This window comes from Emys orbicularis, chromosome 4, assembly GCF_028017835.1.
Source record: "Emys orbicularis isolate rEmyOrb1 chromosome 4, rEmyOrb1.hap1, whole genome shotgun sequence".
In the NCBI taxonomy this organism is placed as follows: Eukaryota; Metazoa; Chordata; order Testudines; family Emydidae; genus Emys; species Emys orbicularis.
In genome coordinates this window covers 18,227,754-18,240,951 of record NC_088686.1, presented here as the reverse complement: position 1 = coordinate 18,240,951, position 13,198 = coordinate 18,227,754, and the positions used below count along the sequence as shown (strand labels likewise).

The 13,198-nt window shown below is 48.4% G+C and overlaps 1 protein-coding gene across 1 annotated transcript in view; it reads right to left on the bottom strand.

The window, feature by feature from the left end:
* JAG2 (jagged canonical Notch ligand 2) overlaps positions 1-13,198 on the bottom strand; it is a 107,735-nt gene that overhangs the window by 47,909 nt on the left and 46,628 nt on the right. The window contains exons 4-5 of the mRNA XM_065402579.1: positions 1,737-1,991; positions 338-398 (exon numbers count right to left, since the gene is read on the bottom strand). Coding sequence (XP_065258651.1) covers positions 338-398; positions 1,737-1,991 — 316 coding nt within the window. The remainder of the gene's footprint in view (positions 1-337; positions 399-1,736; positions 1,992-13,198) is intronic.

The following is a 13,198-nucleotide window of genomic DNA, read 5'->3' as shown; positions in this document are numbered from 1 at the left end:
CTAATAAATTTTCTGCTATTGCAGGTGATCTTTAAATAGAACACAGTGCTGGTTCTTGTTTGAAGTGCCTCATCTAATCCCAACTGTGTTTTTTGCAAATCCCTTCAGTCACAAACACAGAAGCAGACAACCTCTGAAAGTAACAAGTTCTGTGAAACAAAGTCTGAAATAAATGTAACTTAATATTGCGTAGACGGAATATAATCCATATCTATACCCATCCAGCCAATTTTTATTTTATGTACACTGCCTAATTGCTAAAATCACTGTTAAAAGCAAAGTACTGGAAAGCCAGTGTTCTTCCTTCACACTAAAATAGCCAAGTACATATACTTACTTGCATTCCCCAGGTACACTGCAACCCCCATGGAGTAAATTACATCCTTGTTTACATACAGCTGTGAATAGAAAAAAGGTTTAGACTTCAGTTAGTATGGGCAGTAATACTTCAGTTAATACAGAAACACTAGCTCCTAGTCCAGCAATTAAAGCAATTTCATAATGGAGTAGCTTATTCATTGCTCATTCCTAAAACAGTTTTCCTTTCAATTAATTCTTCCAGACATCAACAGCACAACTATTTAAAAAAAAAAAAAAAAAAAAAATCTAGCTCTTCACGCTAGCTATTTCATTAAATCAACTCCAAGTTTTTATAAAACCAACTGAGGTAGCCTCTTGTTTAGCATGGATCTACAAACATGGATTACATTTTTAATGTTATACCAATTAATTTGATTTGTTACATGGGTTCAGACATTTTAAAGTTACTCAACCTTTTAAAATAAGATAAATATAGAACTAAAGACCAGTACACCTTCAAAAATTATACAATATTGGCTAAAATAGCTATAAACTGGTGTTCTCTCATCACTTTAATTCTGTCATAAGTGAAAAAAAACAAACAATTTTAGTGCTAGTTACTCACTGAAAGATAGGAGGAAAAATGCTGTGGGACTAAATTGAACATTCCAGGTATATTTAAGAAGGACTGCACTTGAACATTAACAGACATCAAAAAGCTTTCAGCTTTGTATACATTAAACTTTAAACAGCTTTAGCCTCATTTTCAAGAGTTACAAGGACTTTTTCCAGGACTGGAAAATGTACACAGTATTACTGAATCTGGTACTGTAAAATGTTATTAAAGCTATCTTCATTTTAGAAGTCTGTTATTAAGCTATAATGTATCATTTTTTCTTAAAAAGTTAGCTCCTTGAACAAAGTTAACCAGTACCTTCAGTTTCAGTTAAAAGGGCATTTAATTCACTGGTTTAAAGACTTGATTTGATAGGCAGTCAGACAAGTCCTCTCTACAGCAACTGGATCTCTTTATCAGACTCTGCCCAAGAGCCTCACTTCACCATTACTAGAGCAAGTCGGGTTTTTTTGTTTTTGCTTTTAAAAAACAAAAAACAAAAGAAGAAGCATCCAGCAACAAAATAGTGCTTGCATTCATAGTGGCAATTCATAGTCATTCATAGGGATAGTGAATAGGCATTGGGCCAGGAAAAGAGAATGATCAAGTTAGCTTATGGTTCAATTCTAAATGATTTTTTTGGAATTGCCAGCAAACTGAAAAATCCATTATTTGCCCAGCTCTAACAACAAAGCAAGTCTATTTGTATTGTGCTAGTGCACATGGCAGTATAGTTGGTACAGCATGCTAAAAAAGATTTAACCTCAATATGACTTCTAGTTTCAACAACAATTATGTAAAACAGTAAACAAAGTATTACCTTGTTTACATTCTTCTCCCATCCAACCTTCCATGCAGGCTTTGTTTCCATATTGGTCACACGTGTAGTGACCAACAAAGTCATTACGAGGTCCACAAAATTTATTGCACCGTGTGCTGTAGTAATTCTCGTCACATTTCACTCTTATTTGCACTTCAAAATGAGCTACATGCCCCTTAAATGGTAGGGTCTTCCACCGATCCTCAGGGTTGATCATACCAGCATACGACACTCTCTCTATTAACAGCTCTTCATCTTTTATAAAGAGAAAACAAAAACCCTAATATATTGCAAGCCGGATGCACACTATGCAAAATTACTTTTTTCCCCTGTATTAATTGGTTAAAAAGACCTTAAGCACAAAAACAAAAAAAACAACACTTAAGTTGCTAAAGGGCTACTAACCCCAAATTTATTTCTCTGCCTTGCAAAGTTATAGGACTTTAAGAATAAAGAACAGAGCCTCATATGAAGATAAACTTGTTGATTGACATTGTGTGGGTGTGGTGTATTTGGAAGCATTGACAAAAAGCCATTTCCTATTGATTATGTTCCATTTCTTAAATTGCTAAATCTGCATAAATCCAGTAAATAAATTGTTGGAATAGGGGTTCTCTGATACGAGTAATTAAAAAACAAAAAACAAAAAAAAGCCCATAGTATGTTCAACTAGGTTGCTCTAAATAGACACATACAATTGTATCCCTCAATAAATCCTGTTTTATGTATGTAAAAAGCTCATCCACCTCATGGAACCTCCCTCCAAAATTTGAAATCCATGACTTAAAAAGTGTCAAAGTGAGACTGCATGTGTTATTTAGAAGCAAGACATCTAGAATTAGAGAGAGTAAACTCAAGGTAATATATGGAATATTCATGATTACTTTATCACTTGTTCATTTTTTCCAGTACAATTAAATGAATAGCATTTCACCATTGTGTAACTTTCATATTCTTCTCTAGGAAATGACAGTCTAAAAAAAATAAAGCATGGCAGGTGGCAATCACAGTGAATTAAAGGACTGAGTGGACATGAAGCCTTAAGTAGTCTCACCCGACAAGAGGGTTATAGGACACAGATTTAAGGAACTGCTACCATTATACATATTTCATAGTTAGAAGACTTAATGATTGACAGCATTGAAAAGTTTTCATAAGCAATACAAAAAAAATTAATGAATTTGTTCGCCAGAAGAGAGCTTTAGCTAGCATTCAGTGTTTAGAAACTATAATAAGCATTACTTCCCCTACTCCAGATGTTATGTATATAAAATCCTAAAATGAAAGGTTAATCACATGGTATTATCACTTACTGAAGTTAATCCAGAAAAAAGTCATCTAAAATTGCACATACTACTATTACTCCCGTGAAGAGGTTATAACAACCCCTGAAGTGGTCATGAATGTACTGACTTCATGCATAACAACAAAATGTGCTAAATAAAGATACTTTAGCATTTGTTTTCTTTGAACACCAAATGTTTCAAATAAATAAAAATAAAGCACAAAAGGAAAGCTAAGATGAGTAGACAGTTTCCACATGGAGAGATCAAATCCCATATCTCCAGGTCTATGGTTCACATCTAGCCCAGCCCAGGCTGGTACTAGTGAATGACACTATGTTACTACTGCATGGTTTCAGCACCCTATGCAAAGTAGGTTTGTGTTGTCTATCCAATTACTAATAGACAATCATATAATTAGCATAACAGTCTTGCTGGCAGTCTTAGAAGATGAACATGAGACCTGTGACCCTGTTGCCCTTATCATGGCTGGGCACACTGTGACAGTATGGGGCCTCTTGTATGTCTGTTGCCATAGTTATACCTCTTTGGTAAAGACTAGAGGACTTCAGTGGGACTAGAGGTCAAGTCATTCAAACATTAGAAGAAGAAGAAGAAAAAAAAGACTATAGAAGTATAGTCTCTGGAAGTAGAAGTCCTGCCCCCTCCCAAAAAACAAACAATGTAATAGCATTTCCTCTTAAGTTCTGGCATTAGTGTATGACATCTATATCTTCCCTTCAAAAATTAAAGAACTCAGATGTAAGAATTATGCAAGTTTAGTTCAAGCATGACAAGGCGCTCAAGTTTCAGTAGGATTTGGGGCTAGTTATGCTCACTTCCTCCAGCCCAGTAAACATTTTAAAAGTTAGAAGTAAATATAAAAAGTAGGAAGATATGAAACAGTAAAAATCCACACAAGAAAGCTATTTAAGTTTAAGACTGGCTTGTATTAAAAATTGAATTTATAAGATAGACAAGTTCAAATATCTGCCTATTGCTGTTCTTTAAGGACATGCCCATAAGTCCTTTTATGTGGGTTCTTTTCTTCTGCTGCAGCACATGGACAGTTCAGAATAGGCAAAATATACACCTTGGATGGGCCACCCTAAAGCTCTGCAAAGAAGAAATTTCAAAGCCAAATAAGGACACATTAAAACCTAGTGTGGTGTATTACATGTGAAAAAGTTAGTGACAGTGATATATATATATATATATATATATATATATATATATATATATATCTCCACATATACATACGTACGTATACGTGGAGATATATATCCACTTTTTTTTTTTTTAAACTGCAGGAACAGAACCAAGTGGTAGAAGGATGTAGAATCCACTCTAACTGCTATGTTGTTTATCCTTCAGCTTAGTACAATGGCATTCTTCCTCAGTTAGGAACCTACATGACCCCAAGGACTGACTATCATGGTGGCTCAAGTAAAAATGCATTGATAACTGTTTTCCAAGTGTGAGAAATCTACATAGTGTCAAACTAAGAGCTGCAATGACTACCACCATATACTCTTGGAAAAACCCACCGAGGTATTGCTATCCACCTGACTTAAGACCTGAACTGAAAGGAGTAGCTTTGGTAATGAAACCTCATTAAACATAAGTGGGCTAGTGCACATTCATTAGATTCAGTTAAGGCATTAAAATATTGATTATTTCTGGAAGAGTTGATGCTAGCATTTCCATGCAGAACTTTGTTCATGAATCAAAAGTGAGGTTCAAATGCCCCAAACTCCCCACTTTGCCTTCTTTCAGAATAAGTTATAACCATCCTGGAAAATATTTTCATTTTTGGGAATTCTTCCTGGAGCTCCTGCCTGAGAGATTATTTAGAAGCCTAGATAAGTATTTATTTAGGAAATACAAGGAATTGGCTCTGGGCCAAGTAGAGGAGGTAAGGTGGGGGAAGGGAGGAAAAAAGTTGTTAATCAGCTCTCAGAGTTCCAGCATCCAGTGTTATCAGGGTCACAGTCTACTTCAAGAGTAGAGATGAAGAAGGCCCCTAAATCCCATGTGTGTTTTAAAACAAGGTCTGTGATATGTAGTCAGGAGCTGGCCTATCCAAAGGAAGTGTGGTGGAAGAATACTAACACAGCTCTTCCACTACTAGGCCAAAAACTCCTTGATGAGATAAAGGAGTTGCCTTTTAAAGTTTATTTTATGACTTTGTCTAACGAGTCTCCAGGCAGCCTACGAAAAAAACGGTTACTCACCTTTGTAACTGTTGTTCTTCAAGATGTGTTGCTCATATCCATTCCAATTAGGTGTGTGCGCACGCCGCGTGCACGATCGTCGGAGAATTTTCTACCCTAGCAACACCCGGTGGGTCGGCTGTGGAGCCCCCTGGAGTGGCGCCTTCATGGCGCTGGATATATACCCCAGCCGACCCAGCGCCCCCTCAGTTCCTTCTTGCCGGCTACTCCGACAGTGGGGAAGGGGGGCGGGTTTGGAATAGATATGAGCAACACATCTCGAAGAACAACAGTTACAAAGGTGAGTAACCGTTTTTTCTTTTTCGAGTGCTTGCTCATATCGATTCCAATTAGGTGACTACCAAGCCTTACCTAGGCGGTGGGGTGGGAGTGAGACATCACTGAGTGCAAAACCGCTGATCCAAATGCAGCATCGTCTCTGGACTGCTGTACAAGCGCATAGTGAGCGGCGAAGGTGTGGACCGATGACCAAACCGTCGCTCTACAAATGTCCTGGATCGGGACGTGAGCCAGGAAGGCAGTTGAGGAGGCTTGGACCCTCGTGGAGTGGGCGGTGAGGCGTGGCGTCGGGGCACCGGCCAGGTCGTAGCAAGCACAAATGCAGGACGTGATCCAAGAGGAGAGACATTGCGAGGAGACCAGTAAACCTTTCATCCGGTCGGCCACTGCAACGAAGAGTTGCGTCGTCTTCCTAAACGGTTTCGTACGCTCAATATAGAAAGCAAGGGCCCTGCGTACGTCCAAGGAGTGCAGACGCTGGTCTTGACGGGTGGCGTGCGGCTTAGGATGGAAGACCGGGAGAAGTATATCTTGGTTCACATGAAAAGCTGATACCACCTTGGGAAGAAAGGCAGGGTGGGGGCAAAGCTGCACCTTGTCTTTATGGAAGACTGTGTATGGCGGCTCAGACGTGAGCGCCCTGATTTCCAAAACACGCCTCGCTGAAGTGATGGCTACAAGGAAGGCTGTCTTCCAAGATAGGTAAAGGAGTGAGCAGGTAGCCAATGGCTCGAACGGGGGCCCTGTGAGCTTGGAGAGAACCAGGTTAAGATCCCACGCTGGAACGGGTTGACGTTGCTGTGGGTATAGCCGGTCTAAGCCCTTGAGGAATCTGACGACCATCGGGTTAGAGAAGACCGAGGAAGCGTGTTCTCCTGGGCGGATCGCCGATATAGCGGCCAGGTGAACCCTGACCCAAGATATCGCCAAGCCCTGCTGTTTTAGGGATAGGAGATATTCAAGTATAAGTGGAATAGACGCCTGCAAGGGGGGCATGGCCTGCTGCTCGCACCAACAGGAGAAACGTTTCCACTTGGCTAAGTAAGTGGTCCGTGTAGAGGGCTTTCTACTTCCCAGCAGAATCTGTTGCACGGGATGTGAGCATCGTAGCTCCGTCCGATTCAGCCATGGAGCATCCACGCTGTAAGGTGGAGCGATTGCAGGTCGGGGTGACAGAGTCGGCCGTGGTCCTGAGAGATCAAGTCTGGGCACAAGGGAAGCGTGATCGGAATTTGTACCGATAGCTCCAGAAGCGTGGTGTACCAGTGCTGTCTTGGCCAAGCTGGAGTGACTAGAATCGTACGTGCCTTGTCTCTGCGTAGCTTGAGCAGTACCCTGTGGACCAGTGGAAATGGAGGGAAAGCGTATAACAGCTGGTCTCTCCACGATAGGAGGAAAGCGTCCGACAGGGAGCCCGGAGATCGCCCTTGGAGGGAGCAGAACACATGGCACTTCCTGTTGGCTTGTGAGGCGAACAGGTCGACCTGGGGAAATCCCCACCTCTGGAAGATGGAATGGATGATATCCGGGCGAATCGACCACTCGTGCGTCTGGAAGGATCTGCTGAGACGGTCCGCTAGAGTGTTCTGGACTCCAGGTAGGAACGATGCCATGAGATGTATCGAGTGAGCAATGCAGAACTCCCACAGGCGAATGGCCTCTTGGCATAGGAGAGACGGCAGGGCTCCTCCTTGCTTGTTGATGTAGAACATGGCCGTGGTGTTGTCTGTGAGGACTGACACGCAACGGCCACGTAGGAGACCAAGAAATGCCTGACAGGCTAGGCGCACCGCCATCAGCTCTCGAACATTGATGTGCAGAGCTAGTTGGGATGCGGTCCACAGGCCCTGGGTATGGTGCTCCCTGAGGTGAGCGCCCCAACCTAGAGATGAAGCATCCGTGACCAGGTGCAGGGAGGGTTGTGGGGCGTGAAACGGCACTCCTGCGCAAACCGCCTTGTGATCCAGCCACCAGGTGAGAGAGGTCAAGACTGAGTTCGGAACCGTGACCACCATGTTCAGGTTGTCCCGATAAGGACGGTACACCGATGATACCCAGGCCTGAAGTGGGCAAAGCCGAAGTCTGGCATGCCTGGTTACGTAAGTGAAAGAGGCCATGTGTCCCAACAGGCCGAGGCACATCCTTATTGTGGTGATTGGGAAGACTGGAGTCCGTGGATAATGTTTGTGATGGTGTGAAACAGAGTGTCTGGCAGAAGAGCTCGGGCAAGTCTGGAGTCTAAGACTGCCCCGATAAACTCTATTCTCTGGGTTGGCTCCAGAGTGGACTTTTCTTTGTTGAGTAAAATGCCTAACTCGTGGAATGTTTGTAGTATTATCTGGACGCGAGTTTGAACTTGCTCCCTGGTGCGGCTGCGCACCAGCCAGTCGTCTAGATACGGGAACACCTGTATCCTTTGTCGACGAAGGTATGCTGCCACGACAGCCATATATTTGGTGAACACTCTCGGAGCCGCAGACAAGCCGAAGGGAAGGACAGCAAATTGGTAGTGCACATTGTCTACTACAAATCGAAGGAAGCGCCTGTGTGGGGGGAGGTAGATTGTTATATGAAAATATGCGTCCTTCATGTCGAGGGCGGCGTACCAGTCTCCAGGATCCAGGGAAGGGATGATGGTCCCCAAGGAGACCATGCGGAACTTCAACTTTACTATGAATTTGTTGAGTCCGCGTAAATCTAAAATGGGTCGCAGACCCCCTTTTGCTTTGGGGATCAGGAAGTAGCGGGGGTAAAACCCCCTGCCCCTTAACTCTGGCTGAACCTCCTCTATGGCCCCCATAGAGAGGAGCCCAAAAACCTCCTGTATAAGGAGATGCTCGTGAGAAGGGTCCCTGAAGAGGGATGCGGAGGGGGGGAACGAAGAAAACTGGAGAGCGTATCCCCTCTCCACCATGCGAAGGACCCAACGGTCCGAGGTTATAAGGGACCAAGCACGGTGGAAACGGGAGAGGCGATCCTGAAAGAAAGGGAATGGATCCTGGGTAGTGGCTGGCATGCCGTCCTCGAGTGCACCTTCAAAAATTTTGCTTAGGTCCTGAAGGTGGTCTAGGAGGGCCTTGGTTCTGACCGGGTTGGGGGCCGGTCGACCTCCATCTATCACCTCGCCCCCGCCTTCTGGGGAAGTCCTGTCTTGGACGAGGAGGAGGAGGGTAGAACCTTTGTGGCTGGGGCCTAAAGGGCCTGCGCTGGGGTCCTGGGACATGCATCCCCAGGGAGCGCATGATGGTTCTGGAGTCCTTGAGGTTCTGCAACCGAGAGTCCATCTTGTCAGAGAACAACCCCTGGCCCTCGAACGGCAGATCTTGCAGGGTCTGCTGCAGTTCTGGCGATAACCCCGATACCTGGAGCCAGGAGACGCGTCTCCTTGCTATCCCAGACGCTAATGTCCTGGCGGCAGAGTCCGCTATGTCCAGGGAGGCCTGCAAGGAGGTCCTAGCCACCTTTTTACCTTCCTCCACTAGGGCCCCGAACTCTTCTCTCGAGTCCTGGGGGACCAACTCTTTAAATTTACCCATGGAATTCCATGAGTTGTATTTGTACCGACTCAAGAGCACCTGTTGGTTTGCGGCTCTGAGCTGCAGACCCCCCGCTGAGTAAACCTTACGCCCAAACAAATCGAAGCGTCTGGCGTCCTTCGATTTGGGCGCTGCCGCCTGCTGACCATGACGCTCTCTTGCGTTCACTGAGGAGACTACTAGTGAACACGGCGGAGGGTGTGTATAGAGGTACTCATGGTCTTTAGGAGGGAACAAAGTACTTCCTCTCTACGCCTCTGGCAGTGGGAGGGATGGAGGCCGGGGTTTGCCATATGGCATTAGCGTTCGCCTGGATCGTACGAATAATGGGCAACGCCACCCGGGATGGGGCATCAGCTGAGAGGATGCTCATCACCGGGTCCTCCACCTCCACTATCTCCTCAGCCTGTAGGTCCATGTTCCGTGCCACCCTACGCAACAAGTCTTGGTGGGCACGGAGGTCTATTGGAGGTGGGCCTGAGGCTGTTGTACCCGCCACCGCCTCATCTGGAGAGGATGAGGAGGAAGCCTCAGGGGGTAAAGGATCCAGATGAGGGTCCGGCTCCAAGGGTCCCTGATGTGCAGGATCCTCTGCACCGGGGTCTGGGGCCTGCGTGGGTGTCGGCACTGGAGCCTCCATGCCCCCTGGGGGAGGACGGGAGATGGTGGCCTCAGGTACTCAGTGTGCCGAGTGAGAGGCCGCTGGTGCAGCCCCTTGAGCTTGGTGATATGCCCATGGGGTCCAGAAAGACCAATGTGCCGGGTCCTGTCTAGGGTCCTCTGCCCCCTCCTGCCAATGACCCAAGTCGTCTGCAGCCTGACCCTGAGCAGGGTATGCTGATCGGGAAGCCCCTTCCGACGAGCGAGACGCCAATCTTGAGGGCCAGGGCGGTGCCGAGCATGATTGCAGGGGCTTGTCCTGGTACAGTGCCGAGCGGTGCCGGTCCACAGGCGAGCGGTCTCTGCGTGGTGCCGGTGAGCGGTACCGGGATTGAAAACAGTGCCGATGGCCATGCCGGTACCGGGATCCAGATCTGGATCGCGAAGACGAAGACCGTCTGTAGACTTGGTGCCGGGAGCGGCCTCGTGAACGGGAGCGGCACTCATACCGGTGCCGGGAACTGCATCTGGACTCCGACCGGTACCGATGCTCAGGTCGATGGCAAGAAGTAGACCGGTGCCGGGAGGAAGATCTGGGCCGCGAGTACGACCGGCGCCGAGATGAAGATCGGTGCCGGGACTGCGAGTGGCGTCGGGACCTGCTCTGAGACCGGGAGTGGTGCCGCGAGTCCACGCTTGGAGATGGAGGGCGTATCAGGGCAGGCTTGCCCCTGGATTGCACCGTGCAAAGGGGATACGGTGCCGCAGGCTGAGACGGCGCCGGCTCCGTGAGGGCTATAAGGTCTTTCGCCGTTGCAAAAGTCTCCGGCGTAGAAGGGAGACAGGGCTCAACCACAGGACGAGGCGGTGAGCCAGTCCGCACCGGACTCAACGGCCCAACACCCGGTGCCGGATTCAACGATGTTGATGATGCCTGCACCCTCTGGCGCTCCGAAGCCGGACGCGGCTCTACCACCAGTGCGGGGGGAGCCGGTGCCTGTTGGACGGCAGCGTCCTGGGTCTTGCGGGGTCTTTTATGTCCCGGAGACAGGGAACAGCGCCGAGGGGCTTGCGGCGGAAGCGGTGCCGAGAGAGGATGGTGCCGTGGGGCCTTATCCGCGTCTGCTCGCGGTGCAGTACAGGAGGGTGCCGCTGGGGCGCTGCGCACCGAGGCACTCGGTGCCGGAACTTGGCATGCCGAAGGGAGATCTGGGCTAAGTGCCGCCTCCATAAGGAGCTGCTTAAGTCTAAAGTCCCGCTCCTTTTTGGTCCTGGGCCTGAAAGCTTGCAGATCTTACACTTGTCTGAAGTGTTTAGGGGAGTCTCACCAGATGGACAAGAGTCGTGAGGGTCTCCCGTTGGCATAGGCTTAGCACAGGTCGCGCACAGCTTAAAGCCAGGAGCCTTGGGCATGAGCCCGGCTGCGTGCCGGGGGAAAAGGGGGGATAATAGCCCCCTTAACCCCCACTAACTATTTATAACTACTCTGCAAAACTATTAACAACAAACTACTAATCTAAAAGTATATAACCAACAACTATCTACAAGAATGAACAAGTAAAGCTAGGGAGAGTGGAGAACCGCTATGCCGCGCTCCACAGTTCCAACGACCGTCACGGGCGGTAAGAAGGAACTGAGGGGGCGCTGGGTCGGCTGGGGTATATATCCAGCGCCATGAAGGCGCCACTCCAGGGGGCTCCACAGCCCACCCACCCGGTGTTGCTAGGGTAGAAAATTCTCAGGTGTGTGCGCGCGCCACGTGCACGATCGTCGAATTGGAATCAATATGAGCAAGCACTCTAAGAACTTCTTCACTTCTGTAAATTTGGCAGAAGGGACTTTTCCTAGTTCTGAGCTAGGGTTACTTGGCAGGGTATTTAAGAAACTTATCTTGCTGCAAGTCTTACCGATTAAAGGAAGTGTATGCTACAGAGACAAACAAGAGACACCATACTCAATAGCAATTTGACTTTTTTCTATGATCAGAAATCAGTTTTCCCACAAGCCTATTTCTTTGGAAAATAAAGGTGGCAGAGAGGCTTGCATGATAGCAGCTGATGCTCTTAGAGTTTCTTCTGAGTTAATATTAGACCTCGCAGCCCACCTGGTCTTTAGGAAAGGAATCCCCGCAAAAGATGGCTTAGACAGAGATGCCATAGCTGTATCTGCAATCGGTAGCTGTGCCATAGATTCTACCTACTCAAGAAACCAAAACAAAAAACAGAAGAATGATTTCCCTGTTTACCACCAGATCTGCCGCTGATATGGGTTTTACATTAACAAAAAGGTAGTTACTTAGGGTTACCATACGTCCGGGTTTCCCGGTATTTGGGTCTTTAAATAGCCGTCCGGGGGGAATTTGTCAAAAGCTAAACATGTCCGGGATTTCCCCCGGACCACTATTTAAAGACCCAAAAGCGGCTGACAGGGCAGCCGCGCCGGCTGAAAGCGGTACTGGGAGTAGCATGGAGCGGCCGCGAGCGGTGGGTGCGGGCGGCCCGGCTCCCCCTGCCTGGGGCTCCTCCTCTGCAGCACTGCCCGCTGCGGGGCTGGGGCTCTCCCGGGGCTCTGCCCTGCACGCGCCCAGCACCCCCGGGGCTGCTCCTGCCTCCCTGAGCTGGCCCCAGATCCCCTTCCCTGGGGGTTTGGGGTCCTGCTGCGGCTTGCACCCCTCTGCCTCCTCCGCGGGGCAGGCAGCCCCAGGGGGTTGAGGCCATGCCACCCCTTCCCCAGCTTCTCCCTCCAGCAGCCCCCACACCGCCCTGCCAGGCCTGTTCAGCCCTCGGCCCCACCGGGTCCTGCCCTGCCTCATGCAACCCGCCCCTACCGTGTGGCGGCTCGGCCCGGGGGGGACTGGGGGAGCCGCAGCAAAGCCCCTCCCGGAGCTGGTGCAGGAGACGAGCCTGGCTCTCAGCCCAGGCTCCGGCATCAGCCTGCAGCGGGGAGCGGAGCCACCCCCCGCCGGCTCAGCTGGGCTCAGCCCAGCCCCGCTCTTAAAGGGACAGGGACCCCACCGTGGCTCAGCCCGGCCTGGGGCACGTGGGGGTGCCACCTCTCCCCCCACCTGGGGGGCCTGGCGAGGGGGGTGCTCGGCCCCATAGCAGCGCAGAGGGGAGGCCAGCGATGCACCTTACTCTCTCCTGCACTGCCAGCCACGGTCTTGCCTCCTTTCCCCAGCTCTGTGAGGCACTGTACACCTCAGAGCAGCAAATGGTAGCAGATTCTGCTGTCTCCAAGCAGAGTCTAGCCCTGAGTATTTATTTCCACAGCAGTGAGTTTTCGGTTTGGTGCATTCACTCCTGATCTCCCTGGTAAAGTGTAACAAAAGCCCTTGCCATTCATTTTCTCAGTGTTTCTGGGAATACCTTTTTCAGTTTCATAGATTGATCTGGGATCTTTCTTTTGCTTCTTTCCGGAGAGAACTGTTGACAGCAGGGAGATACGTCCCTGACTAGAGGGCAGGAAGCAAATTTGACTAGACCAATTGTGACTTCCTTTTTATTTGTTACTATAAAATGTATTACACACAA